This window comes from Pelobates fuscus, chromosome 9 (assembly GCF_036172605.1).
Source record: "Pelobates fuscus isolate aPelFus1 chromosome 9, aPelFus1.pri, whole genome shotgun sequence".
Taxonomy (NCBI): Eukaryota; Metazoa; Chordata; class Amphibia; order Anura; family Pelobatidae; genus Pelobates; species Pelobates fuscus.
Window position 1 is genome coordinate 30,007,524 of NC_086325.1, and position 15,943 is coordinate 30,023,466.

Sequence of the window (15,943 nt, forward strand, 5' to 3'; positions counted from 1 at the left end):
TGCCTGACACTGTATAACAAAGACGACAGTATCCAGTAGGTGTTTGCCCAGAAACCATAAGAGTGTGCCCTTGTGATAGGCACAAAAATTCTAATTGTTCAAAACCACTGCTTAAGTTTTGGTTTTTTTCTAATGATTTCATATTGTCTTTGCAATTTCGATTTGTCTTATGTTATGCATTATTTCTAGATCCTCTAAAAAGGATTAGCTACAGTCTGTACTTATCCTCCGAGTTCCTTAAGTTAGACTTGTCATGGCCTGAACCGGTTCAATTTCTTGCATCGACAGAATTTTTTATTTATTTCTAAAACGAGTCTATTGGTCATTATCAAAATTCTTTAAGAAAGGCTTAATTTTTCTTTTGCTGGTTTCCTGTACATCTTGGGGTCTTTAGGTTACTCATTTTATTGACTTTGTAATCATATAAGGCAGTGCTGATCCCATTTGTAATAAAACCTGCTAAAGATACCGCAACTGGTGTACTGACCACTGAGCAACCTCAATGGCATACTTGAAAAAATAAAAATATGCTATGACCGCAAAAACGACACCAGCTTTCCACAGTTAACAGATCTTGGGTGTAGATTTCAGGACACAAATTTCTGTTCACTAATGTGGAGAAATATTTTAAACAATGCAATTTGAAGCACACGATTTCATAGTCACCATGATTCGCCAGGCAGCATTTTGACACCAAGTGTGAGTCTTGTTGGGTTTCCAGGTTATGAGTTTGAGAAAAAGGGTGTCCGGACACTAGGGACCATGATCAGTCAATTTCAAATAAATCCTGATAATGGATGCAAATTCCTAATCCCTCTCCCTCCATCTTTAACATTCATGATCAAACTCTTAGGAATTTACTTAGTTCAAAGTTCCATTAGAGATATAGTCAACAGCCAATAGAACACTTGCATTTGTTTTCAAATAAAGTTGAAGGAAAAAGGAAAAAAAAAAAAGGAAAGTAAAAATCGCCTCTGAAACATTTTCCATTTATTCTGTTAAGCTGTAAACATGGTATGCAACTATTCAGAAGACATACATCACATAAAAAAAAAACAGCTCTCACACTATCCCACTTTATTCTTAACGCACATATTAAAATATCACCATGGGCATTCAAGAGCAGTCCAAAACTGTTGCATAGATTTTTAAACCAGGGCAAAAATCTTTATTTCTGATAAAATAATTACAGTGAAAATCTAGACTGTTTTATAAATATGTGTTAAGGAAAATGGTTGATGTATTTGGAAATTAAGCATGTTTATGTTCTAGCAGTTTGGAACTTTGAACAGATAAGAATAGGTAACTGTAGATTCACGCTTTGTTCTTGTTGAGTGGGAGATTTAAAGCAAAGTATTGTGTTCCAATTTCTGCATCACAAAGGCAATTTGCTTTTAGGTTTCCGTAGTGTTTCAGACATATTTAAGAATCAAGAGGCAGCCAGTACATAAGCATCTAGTTGTTTTGTTATTGATCTGAAGACACAGACAGGAAACAAAAAAAATACACAAACATCCAGGTATGTACCACGTATATACAGGGGAAACGCACTTAAGAAGACAACATTTTGCTCGCTACACTTGATCACGTAGGCGTGCAAGTCTTTGAGATAGTTCGTCCTGCAAAATGGAAAAGATGGTTAAAATTTATTTATCCAGATAAACTATTTTGGTGTATGCATTTTCTCAACTAGCAAGCAGATATATCCACAACCCTAAGCTAACCCTAATTAAACTGGGTTATGTGCATCGTCATTAATCATTAACATTGAAATAGTTATGCAAAGCTGCCCTGTATTCAAATTATTCCATCACTGACTTCAAAGAGGTATAACTTGGTAAATCTGTTGAGAGACTTTGTATTTCTTATTTATATCTCATTTCAGATAAACATTGATCTAACCACTTAAATTGCGCCTCGACAGAATGCAGCTATGTCAAAGACGCAAATATATAATAATAGTAAATCTAAAAACAACAAAAACAGAACTGTGGGAAAAAATAAGATTACAAAACAGTGCAGACACTGAACTTTCATTGATTCAATTCATCTCTATGAGGAGATGCTGTTTGGCCAGGGCTGTGTTTGAATCATGCTGGCTCTGCCCCTGATCTGCCTCTTTGTCAGTCTCAGCCAATCCTATGGGGAAGCATTTTGATTGGATCAGGCCACCACTTCTGATGATGTCAGCAGACTGCTTGTTTTTCTGAGTCTAACAGCACGTAACAGCTTCAGGCTTGATTACAGTAAGATTTTTTACTACATTTATGGAGGTATCAGGGGCCCAGATGGTGGTTTTAACACTCTAGGGTCAGGAATACATGTTTGTGTTCCTGACCCTGTAGTCATCCTTCAACTATTTTAAAAGTATCACCCCACCCCTCCCCCATATACGCTCATTTCTAAGGTGTGTAACAAGGTAGAATGTTTTTCATCAAATCATAAAATGTAACCTAACTTTGTAAAGTCTTCCTAATGCAAGTGATTACTGATCCATAAGTCTAAGTGCTCCCCAATCCTTTACCTGTCTGCATTCCAAATGGTTACACTGTGTAAATGTTCAATACTGAAAAGCACTTCACAAAACATACATACACACACACACACACACACACACACACACACACACACACACACACACACATATATATATATATATATATATTTATATTATGCAGGTGTTTCACTTTTCACCAGTGCAGCAGGATTTAGTAAGAATAATAAAGAGAGCTTGAAAGCATTCTGAAAAAGATGAAAGAAAGTAGAAACACAAAGTAAACATAATTTACAAACAATAGTTCGTTACCTGTTCTGCGGATGCTACACTGGTACCAACAGATCCCGTCTGACCCTGAGGCAGTTCCATATTTAGATCCAAGCTACAACAACAACAACAACAACAGTTTTGTTTAGCAAGAAAATCGTTGCAGAACATCAATAAAATAATAGTCAAAGCTACACATACATTTTGAAACCCTCTGGCCTAATCTAGAGCAAATCCCACACGTCTAGATCTGAGACCAATATGGTAATTGGAAAAAAACAAAAACAAACATAAAAAACAACAACCAGGACGCCACTGACGCACTATTGGGGATACCATGGGGCTATTTCAAACAGATAGTTTAAGTTTACCCACTGCTGAAGTTAGGTCAAACTTAAACTGCTAAATTAATTTTAAAAAAACTGACCATTCTTAAAAACGCATATTTAAATGGACATCTAATTGAATTGGTTATAGTGCTTGGCGTCCCCTATGTTAAACCATTTTCAAACCAGTTGAACACTGGTTAAGGAGCCATGGCTACCCATGCCTAAGGCAGACATTACACACTTCCTTGTAGCCACGCTGATTCATACCTGCAATGGTACTGTGGTAGCCTAAATGCAGTGGGCTGACACTAAGCCAATCACAGCCACTCATTGCTAACACACAGTATGATGATGCCAAATGGGTTCAATGCTTCTCTACTAAAAGCATTTGATAGGTGGAATGCAGCAATTGCCAGGCATGTGCTGTAGGTCGATGTTCTCTGTGAGAAGCATCTAGTTAAATCTAGTTAAATCAGAGCTCACCAATGTAGGTGATCACAAGCTAGGTGAACTGGGCTGCAGCAAAGAGACTGTTTCCAGTTCTGGATTACAGTTACATTTGATGGATTAAGATTTAAAAACAAAAAAAAAAACCTACAGTTTATTAATTTTAACATTGAGTGATTTAATACAGTAAACATAACTTTTTGCAACTCAACAAGAAACATTTAACTAGAATTTTTAAAGATCAGTTTTTATATTTTATTTTTATTAGTTAAAACTGCTCCAATGTTTAAAACCAAACATGTGGCACACCCTCTAAACACCTCTCTGCCAGACCACACAAAATGTCTGTATCTTGCAGCACATAACTACATACACACACCTAATGGCTGTTATATTAATAATAATAAAAAATCACTTACCCAGCTTCATCTGCCATTTCATGTAACAAAGTATCCACTTGATTCTGCAATAAAACAAGATAGCAAACAATAAATGTGATGTCTTGACATACAGCAGGTCTACTGGCGGTGGCTGTATGGACTGTCTGGACCTTCTATGAGAAAGGATACAGTTGCAGCTCATGTCAGCACAAGATATTCTACTTATTAAAAACAAAAAGAATGAATCTATAAGCATCCTACTTTTCTACCCTACCCGTATCTTTGTGTCACTATACCCCACTCCCTCTAGCACGCAAGATCATTGAGCAGGGCCCTCAATCCCTCTGTTCCTGTGCGCCAAACTTGTCTGGTTACAAATACGTCTGTTAGTCCACCCATTGTACAGCGCTACGGAATTTGTTGGCGCAAAAGAAAAAAAGAATAAGAAGAAAGCACCTCTTATAGGCAGTTCTCCTGCTCTGTCGCAGCATCTACAACACAAACTGTATTTGCTGGCTGTGATTATTCTCCTACCGAGTGTGTCATGGAACGGGTTAATGGAAATCACTCTAGTCTGATGATAGCGTGTTAGCCATGAAGTCAGTATGACTGTATCAAAAGGACTACAAAGACTAGGTGCAAAGCCAGTGCCCTATAGAGAATATCACCTTCTTGGACAAGTTTTTGACAATTAAGAACTAAATGTATTTATGCATTTAAAACCAAGGTACACATGGCTAACACACACATACATTCAAATATTTTCTTACCTGTGGGGTGGTCAATGTAGTAGTGTTACTCATTGAATCTTCCATCTGTTGAGTCTGAACATCTAGGGTTTCAAACTGGTTTTCAAATTTGTCCATCAAAGCAGAAATCTTAAAAAAAAAATAAAAAATAAAAAATAAAAGATGACTAAAAAGAATTCAATTGTTATACACAATACAAATTATAGATAGTGCAAAAAATGTGTCACCTTCTCCAGGTTCATACTCTTCAACGTGGCATCCATTGATTTTACTACTCCAGCCATAGATTTTGTCACCTAAAAGACCATGAAACAAATGGAAGAGGTTTGTTTTTTAAGAATGTTAATCTTTCATAACCAAGTTTGTTCATGGTGTGACGTTCTGAACCTCATCACTGGTTCTTGGAGGAGCCTGCTGGCCAGCCTCTTACCCTGTGACTATGGCCCCTGCAATAGACTTGGCTAAAATACTTTAAAAGGCTCTGTTCATGTGAAGTATGTACTTTCGATCTCCAGGCAGAGAGACCGACCGTTAGCACTAATTCTCTGGAACTGTTTTGGGCATGGGACCATGTGCATGGTCGGTCAAAAATAAGACTTCCAGGAAATCCCTGAACTGATCTGTGTGATTTTAGGATATGTTGTTCAACCAGTTCAGGTCTATCAGAGGATGTAATAGTGAGTGTTTTTTTTTGTATTTTTAGAGTACTTTTGGGGTATTTAAAAAAAAAAAAAAAAATATATGTTTTTTTTCTGTGCTTGGAGATAATTGGATTAGAATTCATACAGTTACTGATCCAATTATCTCCCAAGCAGAGACGAGGGATTGCGTGCCATGTGTGGGAGTGCCTTACATTTTAAATGTATTATTATTGGTTTGTAAGTTTGTGTCCCTTTCCCCAACAAGGTCCATGTGGGCGTACAACTTGCTTGGGGACTTGCATAAAAGGCCAGTGTGGCTCCCATTAAAGAGAGATTCGTTTACCCCTTCATGAAGTTTTGGCTCATGTTTGGGGTCTTGGAGAAATACATACACTTTGCGGATTGCTATATCACAATACTCCCCTGAGTATAATCACTAGCTCTTATAAGAGCTGTTCCTGCTACGCTCTCTGGACTAGGAGAGGTCTTACCCACTGGAAGTTGGATCCTGGTCTTGGGTCTAGGGTGGGTGGAGGACAGCAAGATCCCCCAACCAAGCTGCGGCGGTCTGTGGGAGTCTATGGTGGTTATAGTGTTCCAGTACAGTACAAAAAGAAAGTGCTCTGTGCAAATAGGCGCTTAGTGATAATACAAATGTAAAAAAGCAGCTAAAACACACGTGCAGGTATCCCACACAAACAAATATGTGAACAGGAAAAGTGAACTTAGTGGATCATGCTACCACCACAAAGATCACTCAGTGGAGCGCTATAAATGAATATCTTATCCCCATCTGTTTACCCCTTTAAGTGGAATATATGCTCTCTCAATAAGGGTAAGATATTCATTTTTAGCCCTCCACTGAGTGATCTTTGTGGTGGTAGCATGATCCACTAAGTTCACTGTTCCAGTACAGTGCGTATGGTGCTTGCAAGTACTAGGAAGCAGCGATTGACGGAGGTACCCGGTCGGGGTGCCAGGCAGTCCGTCACATATGGTTTTCTACATCTGTATAGGTGTTCATTCAAATGTCTTGGTCTTCACAGGGAATTAAAACATTAAATATATAGTCTAAATTTATAGTAATAGCAGGTTTGAATGATAGCACCTTGGCAATGACAAGATCTACTTAACCAGTCATTGAGATGAACCGAGGCATTCGATCACATGCACTTATTCACTCATTGTGGGTGTTTGTACAGGAAAAAAAAGCATGATATATGGGATGGGGGGGGAGGGGGAGGGGGGAAGAATGAAAACAATAAATGCAATTTCTGTTGTCGTCTCCTCCCCAATTCAATGTAAAAATCAACCGAGTGATCACTTCCAAAAGTGACTTGACATTTTGCAAGTTGTGCATGTGTCAAAGTAAGGAAGTCTCTGATCTTGATAGGCCTATAGATTTTTTTTATATTTTAGCACCTTCCTTAAGAAGAAAAAAAACAAGCAAAAACCTTTCATATTCAGTACAAGATGTACAAAGAAGGTAGTGCTAGATTATGGATTTACCACTTAATTATTTAAATCTTATGCAGGTAAGACTGGGCTGGGACAAGAAAACCAAACACTGAATTTGTGTGAGCTGGATATTCAGCAATTTCCCCATGGACAATCTTTTTCTTTTCTTTTTTTTTTTAATCCAATAATTGTCGCATTCCCTGAATGATAACTTTAAAGTGATTCAATCACCAAAACATTTTAAAACAGTTCTAGGATAAACCAATGTTCAGGGTATCACAATGGTAATATTCATCAAAGGGAAACTATATAGTCAATATATACCTTATTATGTGAATGGGTTATAGATAATGTTTAATGAATGGGCAATGTGCAGCAACTGCTAACCCTATGATTAAAAGCGCAGCTCCCTCTCTTGGGTGAAGCTACATTTTCCAAATCAAAAATCATTATTTAAAATGGAATGCATGCTGAAGTGGTTTCAGTGCTTAGAGTGACCCATTAAAGTCAGGAAATGTGAAGAACGGACATGGACCATTTTAGATCAAAGCAGCCAGTCGGCTCTTTCGAGATAATCTTTTAATTTGCCTGTCAATTGGCGACAAGTACCAGCTTAGTAAAGCCCTGCTGCTTTGTATAAAGTGATCAGCTTTATAGATTTCTAGATACAGGTGTTATGATTGTGAGCAATAAGCCTCCAAGCATTCAGTTTAAACTATAAGGTAATGTTGGACAGTGACAGCTTCATGTGTTCTTACTGTTCCAGTCCTAGGGTGCTGTTTATACTCTTTGGTCCTCAAGTTCCTTACCAACACTAGAGGACACTCTCACATCAGCACAGACATCTCAGTAATTCACTCTAGACCCAGAACACATTTCAATTCTAAACCAAATATTTCAATCCAGGAAGAAAATGTGTGATAGGAGCAAGTTCTGGATATCGCAGCTTAGGGATGCTTACATTGCCCATGGTCACAGCAGTCTGAACTCTTGCTGCAACGGCATCCACTCTGGCACTCATTCTCAAGAAATTAATGCCTTGATTCTTCTGCCTTATGGCATTCTCTGCGTGTATTCTGGCTATCTCGGTGTTACCCTTTTGAATTGCCTACAATAAACAAGAAATAAGTAAAATCAGCCAGGTAATATCAGGAATTCAGTCTATTAACAGGGTTTCATGGTATAAGAGGTTTATCTTAAAAACAATATATATATATATATATATATATATATATATATATATATATATATATATATATATATATATATATATATATATATATATATATATATATATATCTCACAAGACCAGGCCAATACAGCCACCCCCAATATTCCAGTCAGTTAGAATTGATATTGTTTTAGAAGTGGTTCTCCTTACCTTTTTTATTTTTGCCTTCTCTGTTTTTTCCTCTTTCTCGCACTTTTTGGCATTTCGATTCAGTTCTTTAGCAGCAAATTTCAAGTTGAATAGGTGCTCTGATAATGGTTATTTAAGGAAGAGTAAACAAACTCATGTTGGAAAAGGGAGGTAGATATGAAAATAATTAATGGTTTAGATTGAAAAGCAGCCCTCCTCACTTAAAGGGTTTCACACAATGAGCAATGGCTGCAAGTTTAGGTTTGTTGATATTTATCTGTCCATTTATCTACGTAATCTTTATTAGGGGTAGTCAATGTGCAGCTTGTCAGTTGTTGTACGAGTACAAATCCCATTATGCTCAGCAAGCAACATAGGTTCTCTTTTATATTAGGATAAACTCTGAGTTCAATGAGGCATACGGTTCTTCCACAGCTAACTACAGGCTATTCAATTTCCATAGACTGGCCCTATTAAAAACACTTTTACAAATAAAATACAAAAACAGAAAAAAAAATCCTGAGCTACATTTGCAAATTACAACACTGGGATACCAGCTAGTGTCAGAGATAATAATGTTCCCAGTAACATTGAGCGCCATAGTGCTGTCTGATGCTTCCCCCTTCTGGCCTCCGTCCGCTAAGAACAGATAGCATTGTAAGGGCACTGCAAAATTAAATACACGTGTCGAACCAAGGCCACAAACACAGAAGCCCTGAAATAAGATGCCCAACAAAGTGGCTAAATTGAAAAAATCATATTGCTTTTTTCATTAGTCATCATCCCGAATTCATTAGAGCAAGAAAGAACTTATGGTCCCTTAATCAGTTATTCGTACAAAATGTAACCGAATTGATGTTTCTGTGGCTGGACCAAATACAGCTTCACATTGTTAACAGGCCTGTGGCCAGGAAGAAGTTAACAGAGTATACTGTCTAAAGCCACTCACACGTGATCTTTTCCACACAACTAAACTGGTACGTCAACAAGACCTCACTCTGTGCTTTTCATGTATACCAGAACTATTAATAGGCAAGCTATAATCAATGTGTTCCGTGCTGTCCAGCGTCACATTTAATTTGACGTTGGTGCTGCCAAGAACAGCATGACATCACTATTCTGCTTTTAATAGTACATGGTAAACCTGACCAGCCAGTTTCTGAACTCAATCCCTCCCTTGCAGGTATTGCTGTAAAGTCATCATCACATGCTTGCTGAGTTATGCATCACATGATCTGGATAAGGAAAGGGTGCAGCAAAAGAATCAAGCACTTTCACAGATTCTGTATTTACAACGACATAATGATGAAATAAACTCAAAGTTTGGGTCTAAGGTTCCCAGTATAGACACAAGAAAAAATACAAATTTGATTTCGTTTTTTACCGCACCATCACACTCTGGAATTCCTATACTGGAATTCCAGTATAGACACAAGAAAAACTACAAGTTTGATTTCGTTTTTTTATCGCAACATCACACTCTGGAATTCCTTCTCCAGATCTCATTATTCTGAACAGAGGGCAGTCAATAGCCAGATATTTGCCTTTACTCGGTAGAGTGGAAAAAAAACAAACCGAAAAATAACTGATCGCATAGGAACAGCTTTAATAACCCCTTTAACATAACTGGGAATTCTAGAGCAAAGTGTTACATTTGTAGCCATCAAAAGCAATACATTGGTTCTAAAGATTGCGCTTCTGTTGTATCCTGATAAATGTGACCTATAGTGACATAAATTCTAATATTCTGACCGTGAAAGACAATACATAACTCTTACACGCAGCCTATAAATATACCATTCCGCACAATATATGGAAAACACAAGAACAGATCAACTTTCTAGTGACTTAACCCCTTGACACATGACATGTCTGACATGTCATTATTCCCTTTTATTCCAGAAGTTTGGTCCTTAAGGGGTTAAAGGAACACTGTAGTCACCAAAACCACTATAGTTTAATGTAGTAGTGTTGCTGTCTTTAGCCTGAAAATAACCCTGTAATATTGAGAGAGATCTAGGTCTTACTAGAAACCCCCACTCCCCCTCCCCCTCCCCCCCCCCCCCCCAAAAAAAAAAAGGATAGGACAGCCTTTATAGGTAGCATGCCAGCTCACATTATAATCACATAATATGACACTGGACAGCAAATGCAACTCATTTCTGAGTCCAGAGATGTAAATAAACCAAATTAAAGCAACTGTTGAATTACACCCCACAAATGATTTGCCAACATGAAGATATGCAATATGTTGTTTTAAAAGTTTCAGTTCTACTACAGTTATGGTACCATTCAAAATCCCAGCTTCAGTCGTTGTTCAACACTAATTGTATGAAGGCTTGTTTATAGCAATACATATCAACGTGGCACAGATTGCATTAATAATAAAAAAAACACTCATTACCTATCAAGTGCCTAGGTGAGCAGATTCTTTGCCAACATTCTCTGCCATTGCTATGATTATTTTTTTTACCTAAAAACTAGCAATAAAGTTTTACTTGTTTTGAAGTCAGTTGCTCTGTATCCAAACAGGAACTTATTGTGAATGAACACAATTGCTCCAATGAGACGAGTATAGTTAAACTACATCTCCTGGAGTGAAAACATTTAACCTTCACAAATAAAAAATAAATAAATAAAGTGTACATACATACACACAAAAATTTGGAAACAGAGTGAAAGTGATTGACATCTCATGGATTTAAATTATTTTAGCATGTATAAAAAAGGAGAAAATTAACACAATTAAATATTATCAGAAATAGTTGAACAAATCTGTACCCAAAACTGCTCTAGTCATGCGGTAAAATTACAAACATTCTTTGTGAAATCTAAAAGGGGTAAAATATTTCAAAAAAGGCCTAGGAGAACTGCTAAGAAATGGAGTTGTAAGTAGCATTCATTCACTTCTTTATAATCCTGTCATACAGAAAGATCAAAACTGTATATACAATAGGGACACTAAGCATAAGTACCAGAACCACAACAGCTTAATGTTTTGGTTTTGGTGTAAAGAGACTGTCCCTGCAAAGAAAATGCAGAGTTTACATTTGTCACCAATAAAACCTATAATGACAGTCACTCTAATCGTTACTATTAAAACAACCTGTTGCTTTCTTGCAATATTTGCAGCACTGTCGTTTGGCGTCTTCATGCACTGCATAAAGGCACAGAACGTAGATATGTATCAATCAAATGCATTTCTATCAGGAAATACTGATTCGCGCAGTATGCCACGCGTGAGTACCAGCCTTCGAATGCTTCCATATGGTGGCATGTTTGCCACCTCTCTCTAGTTTTAACCCTACCTTTAAAATGCCTCTAGTGGTTATCAATCTGCCAGCCAGAGGTGCTTCCGCAGAAATAAAGTAAAAATTTGTATGCCTAATGCAATAGTGTTTCTTTATGGGATTAAACAATTTATGAATGGTTTAACCTCAAAAGTTGTCAAGATGGCGCCCGTCCGTTCTGCTCCTTTGCTTCAGCCTTGGCTCCACTGCCTTTCTCAGCCTATTACTAGCTCCCCATTCACAAAACTGTGTGATAAATGTACGCATCTTCCTCAGTTATGCTCTAAGCTTATAAGTGGTGCCCAGTCTAAGGCTTCTACAGTGACGTCTTGGACCATCGCTGGAAGGAGAGGGGCAAAGTGAACAAGCACTTTGAGATTAAAGGACCACTATAGTGCCAGGAAAACATACTTGTTTTCCTGGCACTATAGTGCCCTGGGGGTGCCCCCACCCTCAGGGCTCTGGGGAGAGTAAAGGGTTAAAACTTACCTTTATTCCAGCGCCGGGCGGGGAGCTCTCCTCCTCCTCTCCGCCTCCGATTCTCCCTTTCGTTTGAATGCGCATGCGCGGCAAGAGCTGTGCGCGCATTCAGCCGCTCTCATAGGAAAGCATTTACAATGCTTTCCTATGGACGCGTGCGTGCTCTCACTGTGATTTACACAGTGAGAATCACGCAAGCGCCTCTAGCGGCTGTCAGTGAGACAGCCACTAGAGGATTTAGAGGCTGGATTAACCCTATTATAAACATAGCAGTTTCTCTGAAACTGCTATGTTTATAAAAAAAAAAAAAAAAGGGTTAATCCTAGAGGGACCTGGCACCCAGACCCCTTCATTAAGCTGAAGTGGTCTGGGTGCCTAGAGTGGTCCTTTAAACCATTCATTAATGGTTTAATGCCTTAAAAGAAATATTAAAGTGTCAGACACACAAACATATATTCCTGACACTATAGTGTTAGACTAACTATTTAGGTGGCCAGCCCACACACTATGTGCAGTGAAGAAAAAAAAAAAAAAAAAAAAACGTTTTAAACTCACCATTTTTCCCCACACAGTGCTAGTCTCACAGCGGCCGGCCCTGCGCCCATGGCTGAGATCATCAAACACGATCTCCGCAAATCCAAAGCTTTCCCATAGGAAAGCATTGGGAAGTTATTGCACATACGCAGCTAAACACAATTTTCGATGGGGAATGTTCAGCAGCTCCAGGCAGATCATGGAGACGCTGAACTTAGGTCCTGCACACTGAACATCTGGACTAGGAAGCACCTCTAGTGGCTGTCTGAGTAACTCTCACTAGAGGTGCTACTAGGAACCAATGTAAATATTGCCTTTTCAGAGAAATACTTGCAGGGACATACAACACACACCAGGACCACTACATTAAGCTGTAGTGGTTCTGGTGACTATAGTGTCTCATTAAGGTAACTCCTGCCACAGTAGCAAATTTATTAAGATTACATTTCTACTGTGCCCAGGGTGTTCTTTTAACATCAGAGCCGCTCTTCCTAAGCAACACCCCACAGTACATTTAGCTACAGCCCCCTCTTCAGTACTTACATACCTCAAAACAAGGAGTAACACTCTTCTCTTCTTTCCATCACCCACACCCCTTAAGACAAGATATAACAACGTTCCCCTTACTAAGACCCATTCCCCCAATAGATGAAGTAACACTGCCAAACTCTGACCAAAATGTACCCCTCAATACATAATGTAGCACTGCTCCCCCACTCCTATACCTCAACATGACTCCCCCCAACTTACCCACACCCAGCACTGCTCCCACAAACGTACCCACACACCAAGCCCCCAAAAAGAGTAACACTGCTCCCCCTTACCCACCTTCCCAGACCCCAATAAACAGAGTAACACTGCTCCCCCCTTAGTTACACACCCAGCCCCCAATAGTAAGGGAGAGAGTAACACTGCTCTCCCTTACCCACACTCCTAGTTCCCAATACACTAACACAGCCCCCCTCCTCTAACCACACTGCGAGCCCCCCATACATAGAGTAACACAGCTCTCCGCTTACTCACACTCCGAGCCCCCCCATACACAGACACACAGTGACCCTCCTCCCTATGTACACTCTGAGCCCCCCCCCATACACAGACACAGTGACCCTCCTCCCTATGTACACTCTGAGCCCCTCCCCATACACAGTGACCCTCGTTCCTATGTACACTCTGAGCCCCCCATACACACACAGTGACCCTCCTTCCTATGTACACTCTGAGCCCCCCCCACCCCCCATACACACAGTGACCCTCCTCCCTATGTACACTCTGAGCCCCCCATACACACACACAGTGACCCTCCTCCCTATGTACACTCTGAGCCCCCCATACACACACACAGTGACCCTCCTCCCTATGTACACTCTGAGCCCCCCCATACACACACAGTGACCCTCCTCCCTATGTACACTCTGAGCCCCCCCATACACACACAGTGACCCTCCTCCCTATGTACACTCTGAGCCCCCCATACACACAGTGACCCTCCTCCCTATGTACACTCCGAGCCCCCTCATACACACACACAGTGACCCTCCCCCCTATTTACACTCCGAGCCCCCCCATACACACACACAGTGACCCTCCTCCCTATGTACACTCTGAGCCCCCCCATACACACACACAGTGACCCTCCTCCCTATGTACACTGTGAGCCCCCCCATACACACACACAATGACCCTCCCCCCTATGTACACTCTGAGCCCCCCCATACACACACACAGTGACCCTCCCCCCTATTTACACTCCGAGCCCCCCCATACACACACACACAGTGACCCTCCACCTCTCTCAGGACATGCAGTGTCAGGGAGCAGTCACAGGGCTCCTTGCTGTCAGGATACTCTCCATGTTGGACATGATTCCAGCGGACAGGCTGCCCCTCGTTCCCCGATACTCTCCCGGTCTGTCTGGCAGCTTCTGGGCTCTTCCGGGATGTTCTGGTTTATTGGTTCACTCCACTTCCTGTTACTGTCTGACGTCACCGAGTCTTCAGACTGGGGGCGGTGATGGTCATGGGAGTATCGAGGGGAGGAGCCACAGTGACTGAGTGACGGGATGGAGAGTCAGCGTCATGCCAGTGGGCGGGGTCAGAGTGGGAGCATGAATTGTCACATGACCTGACCCGCTGCGTGTGATTGGTGAATGGGAATGACTATAGCCTCTCCTGACAATGGACAATAATAATAATAATAATAATAACTGTCTATTATCACTACATGTAATAACTACAAAGAATGGATAATAATAACTGTCTATTATCACTACATGTAATAACTACAAAGAATGGATAATAATAACTGTCTATTATCAATACATGTAATAACTACAAACAATGGATAATAGTAACTATTAGCAATACATGTAATAACTACAAACAATGGATAAAATAACTGTCTATTATCAATACATGTAATAACTACAAAGAATGGATAATTATAACTGTCTATTATCAATACATGTAATCACTACAAACAGTGGATAATAATAACTGTCTATTATCAATACATGTAATAACTACAAACAATGGATAATAGTAACTATTAGCAATACATGTAATAACTACAAACAATGGATAAAATAACTGTCTATTATCAATACATGTAATAACTACAAAGAATGGATAATTATAACTGTCTATTATCAATACATGTAATCACTACAAACAGTGGATAATAATAACTGTCTATTATCAATACATGTAATAACTACAAAGAATGGATAATAATAACTGTCTATTATCACTACATGTAATAACTACAAAGAATGGATAATAATAACTGTCTATTATCAATACATGTAATAACTACAAACAATGGATAATAGTAACTATTAGCAATACATGTAATAACTACAAACAATGGATAAAATAACTGTCTATTATCAATACATGTAATAACTACAAAGAATGGATAATTATAACTGTCTATTATCAATACATGTAATCACTACAAACAGTGGATAATAATAACTGTCTATTATCAATACATGTAATAACTACAAACAATGGATAATAGTAACTATTAGCAATACATGTAATAACTACAAACAATGGATAAAATAACTGTCTATTATCAATACATGTAATAACTACAAAGAATGGATAATTATAACTGTCTATTATCAATACATGTAATCACTACAAACAGTGGATAATAATAACTGTCTATTATCAATACATGTAATAACTACAAACAATGGATAATAGTAACTATTAGCAATACATGTAATAACTACAAACAATGGATAAAATAACTGTCTATTATCAATACATGTAATAACTACAAAGAATGGATAATTATAACTGTCTATTATCAATACATGTAATCACTACAAACAGTGGATAATAATAACTGTCTATTATCAATACATGTAATAACTACAAACAATGGATAATAGTAACTATTAGCAATACATGTAATAACTACAAACAATGGATAAAATAACTGTCTATTATCAATACATGTAATAACAACAAACAATGGATAATTATAACTGTCTATTATC

General features: G+C 38.8%; 1 protein-coding gene across 1 annotated transcript; it reads right to left on the reverse strand.

Annotated features, from left to right (window-relative positions):
- Window positions 1-971: 971 nt before the first annotated feature.
- Window positions 972-14,325, reverse strand: CHMP1B (charged multivesicular body protein 1B). Its single transcript, XM_063431810.1, has 8 exons — window positions 14,281-14,325; window positions 8,150-8,247; window positions 7,730-7,876; window positions 4,897-4,965; window positions 4,691-4,798; window positions 3,960-4,003; window positions 2,807-2,879; window positions 972-1,619 (listed from the first exon to the last, which is right to left on the reverse strand). The coding sequence occupies exons 1-8, from the start codon at window positions 14,294-14,296 to the stop codon at window positions 1,575-1,577; spliced, it is 600 nt and encodes a 199-aa protein (XP_063287880.1). The 5' UTR covers window positions 14,297-14,325; the 3' UTR covers window positions 972-1,574.
- Window positions 14,326-15,943: the final 1,618 nt, after the last annotated feature.

Bases quoted from the DNA above. Each gene is read 5' to 3' on its own strand.
- CHMP1B (XM_063431810.1), bottom strand. The intron at 7,877-8,149 runs GTAAGGAGAACC...TGTTTATTGTAG, and splicing joins AGAAGGCAAAAATAAAAAAG to GCAATTCAAAAGGGTAACAC. The intron at 4,966-7,729 runs GTAAGCATCCCT...ATGGTCTTTTAG, and splicing joins CTGCTGTGACCATGGGCAAT to GTGACAAAATCTATGGCTGG.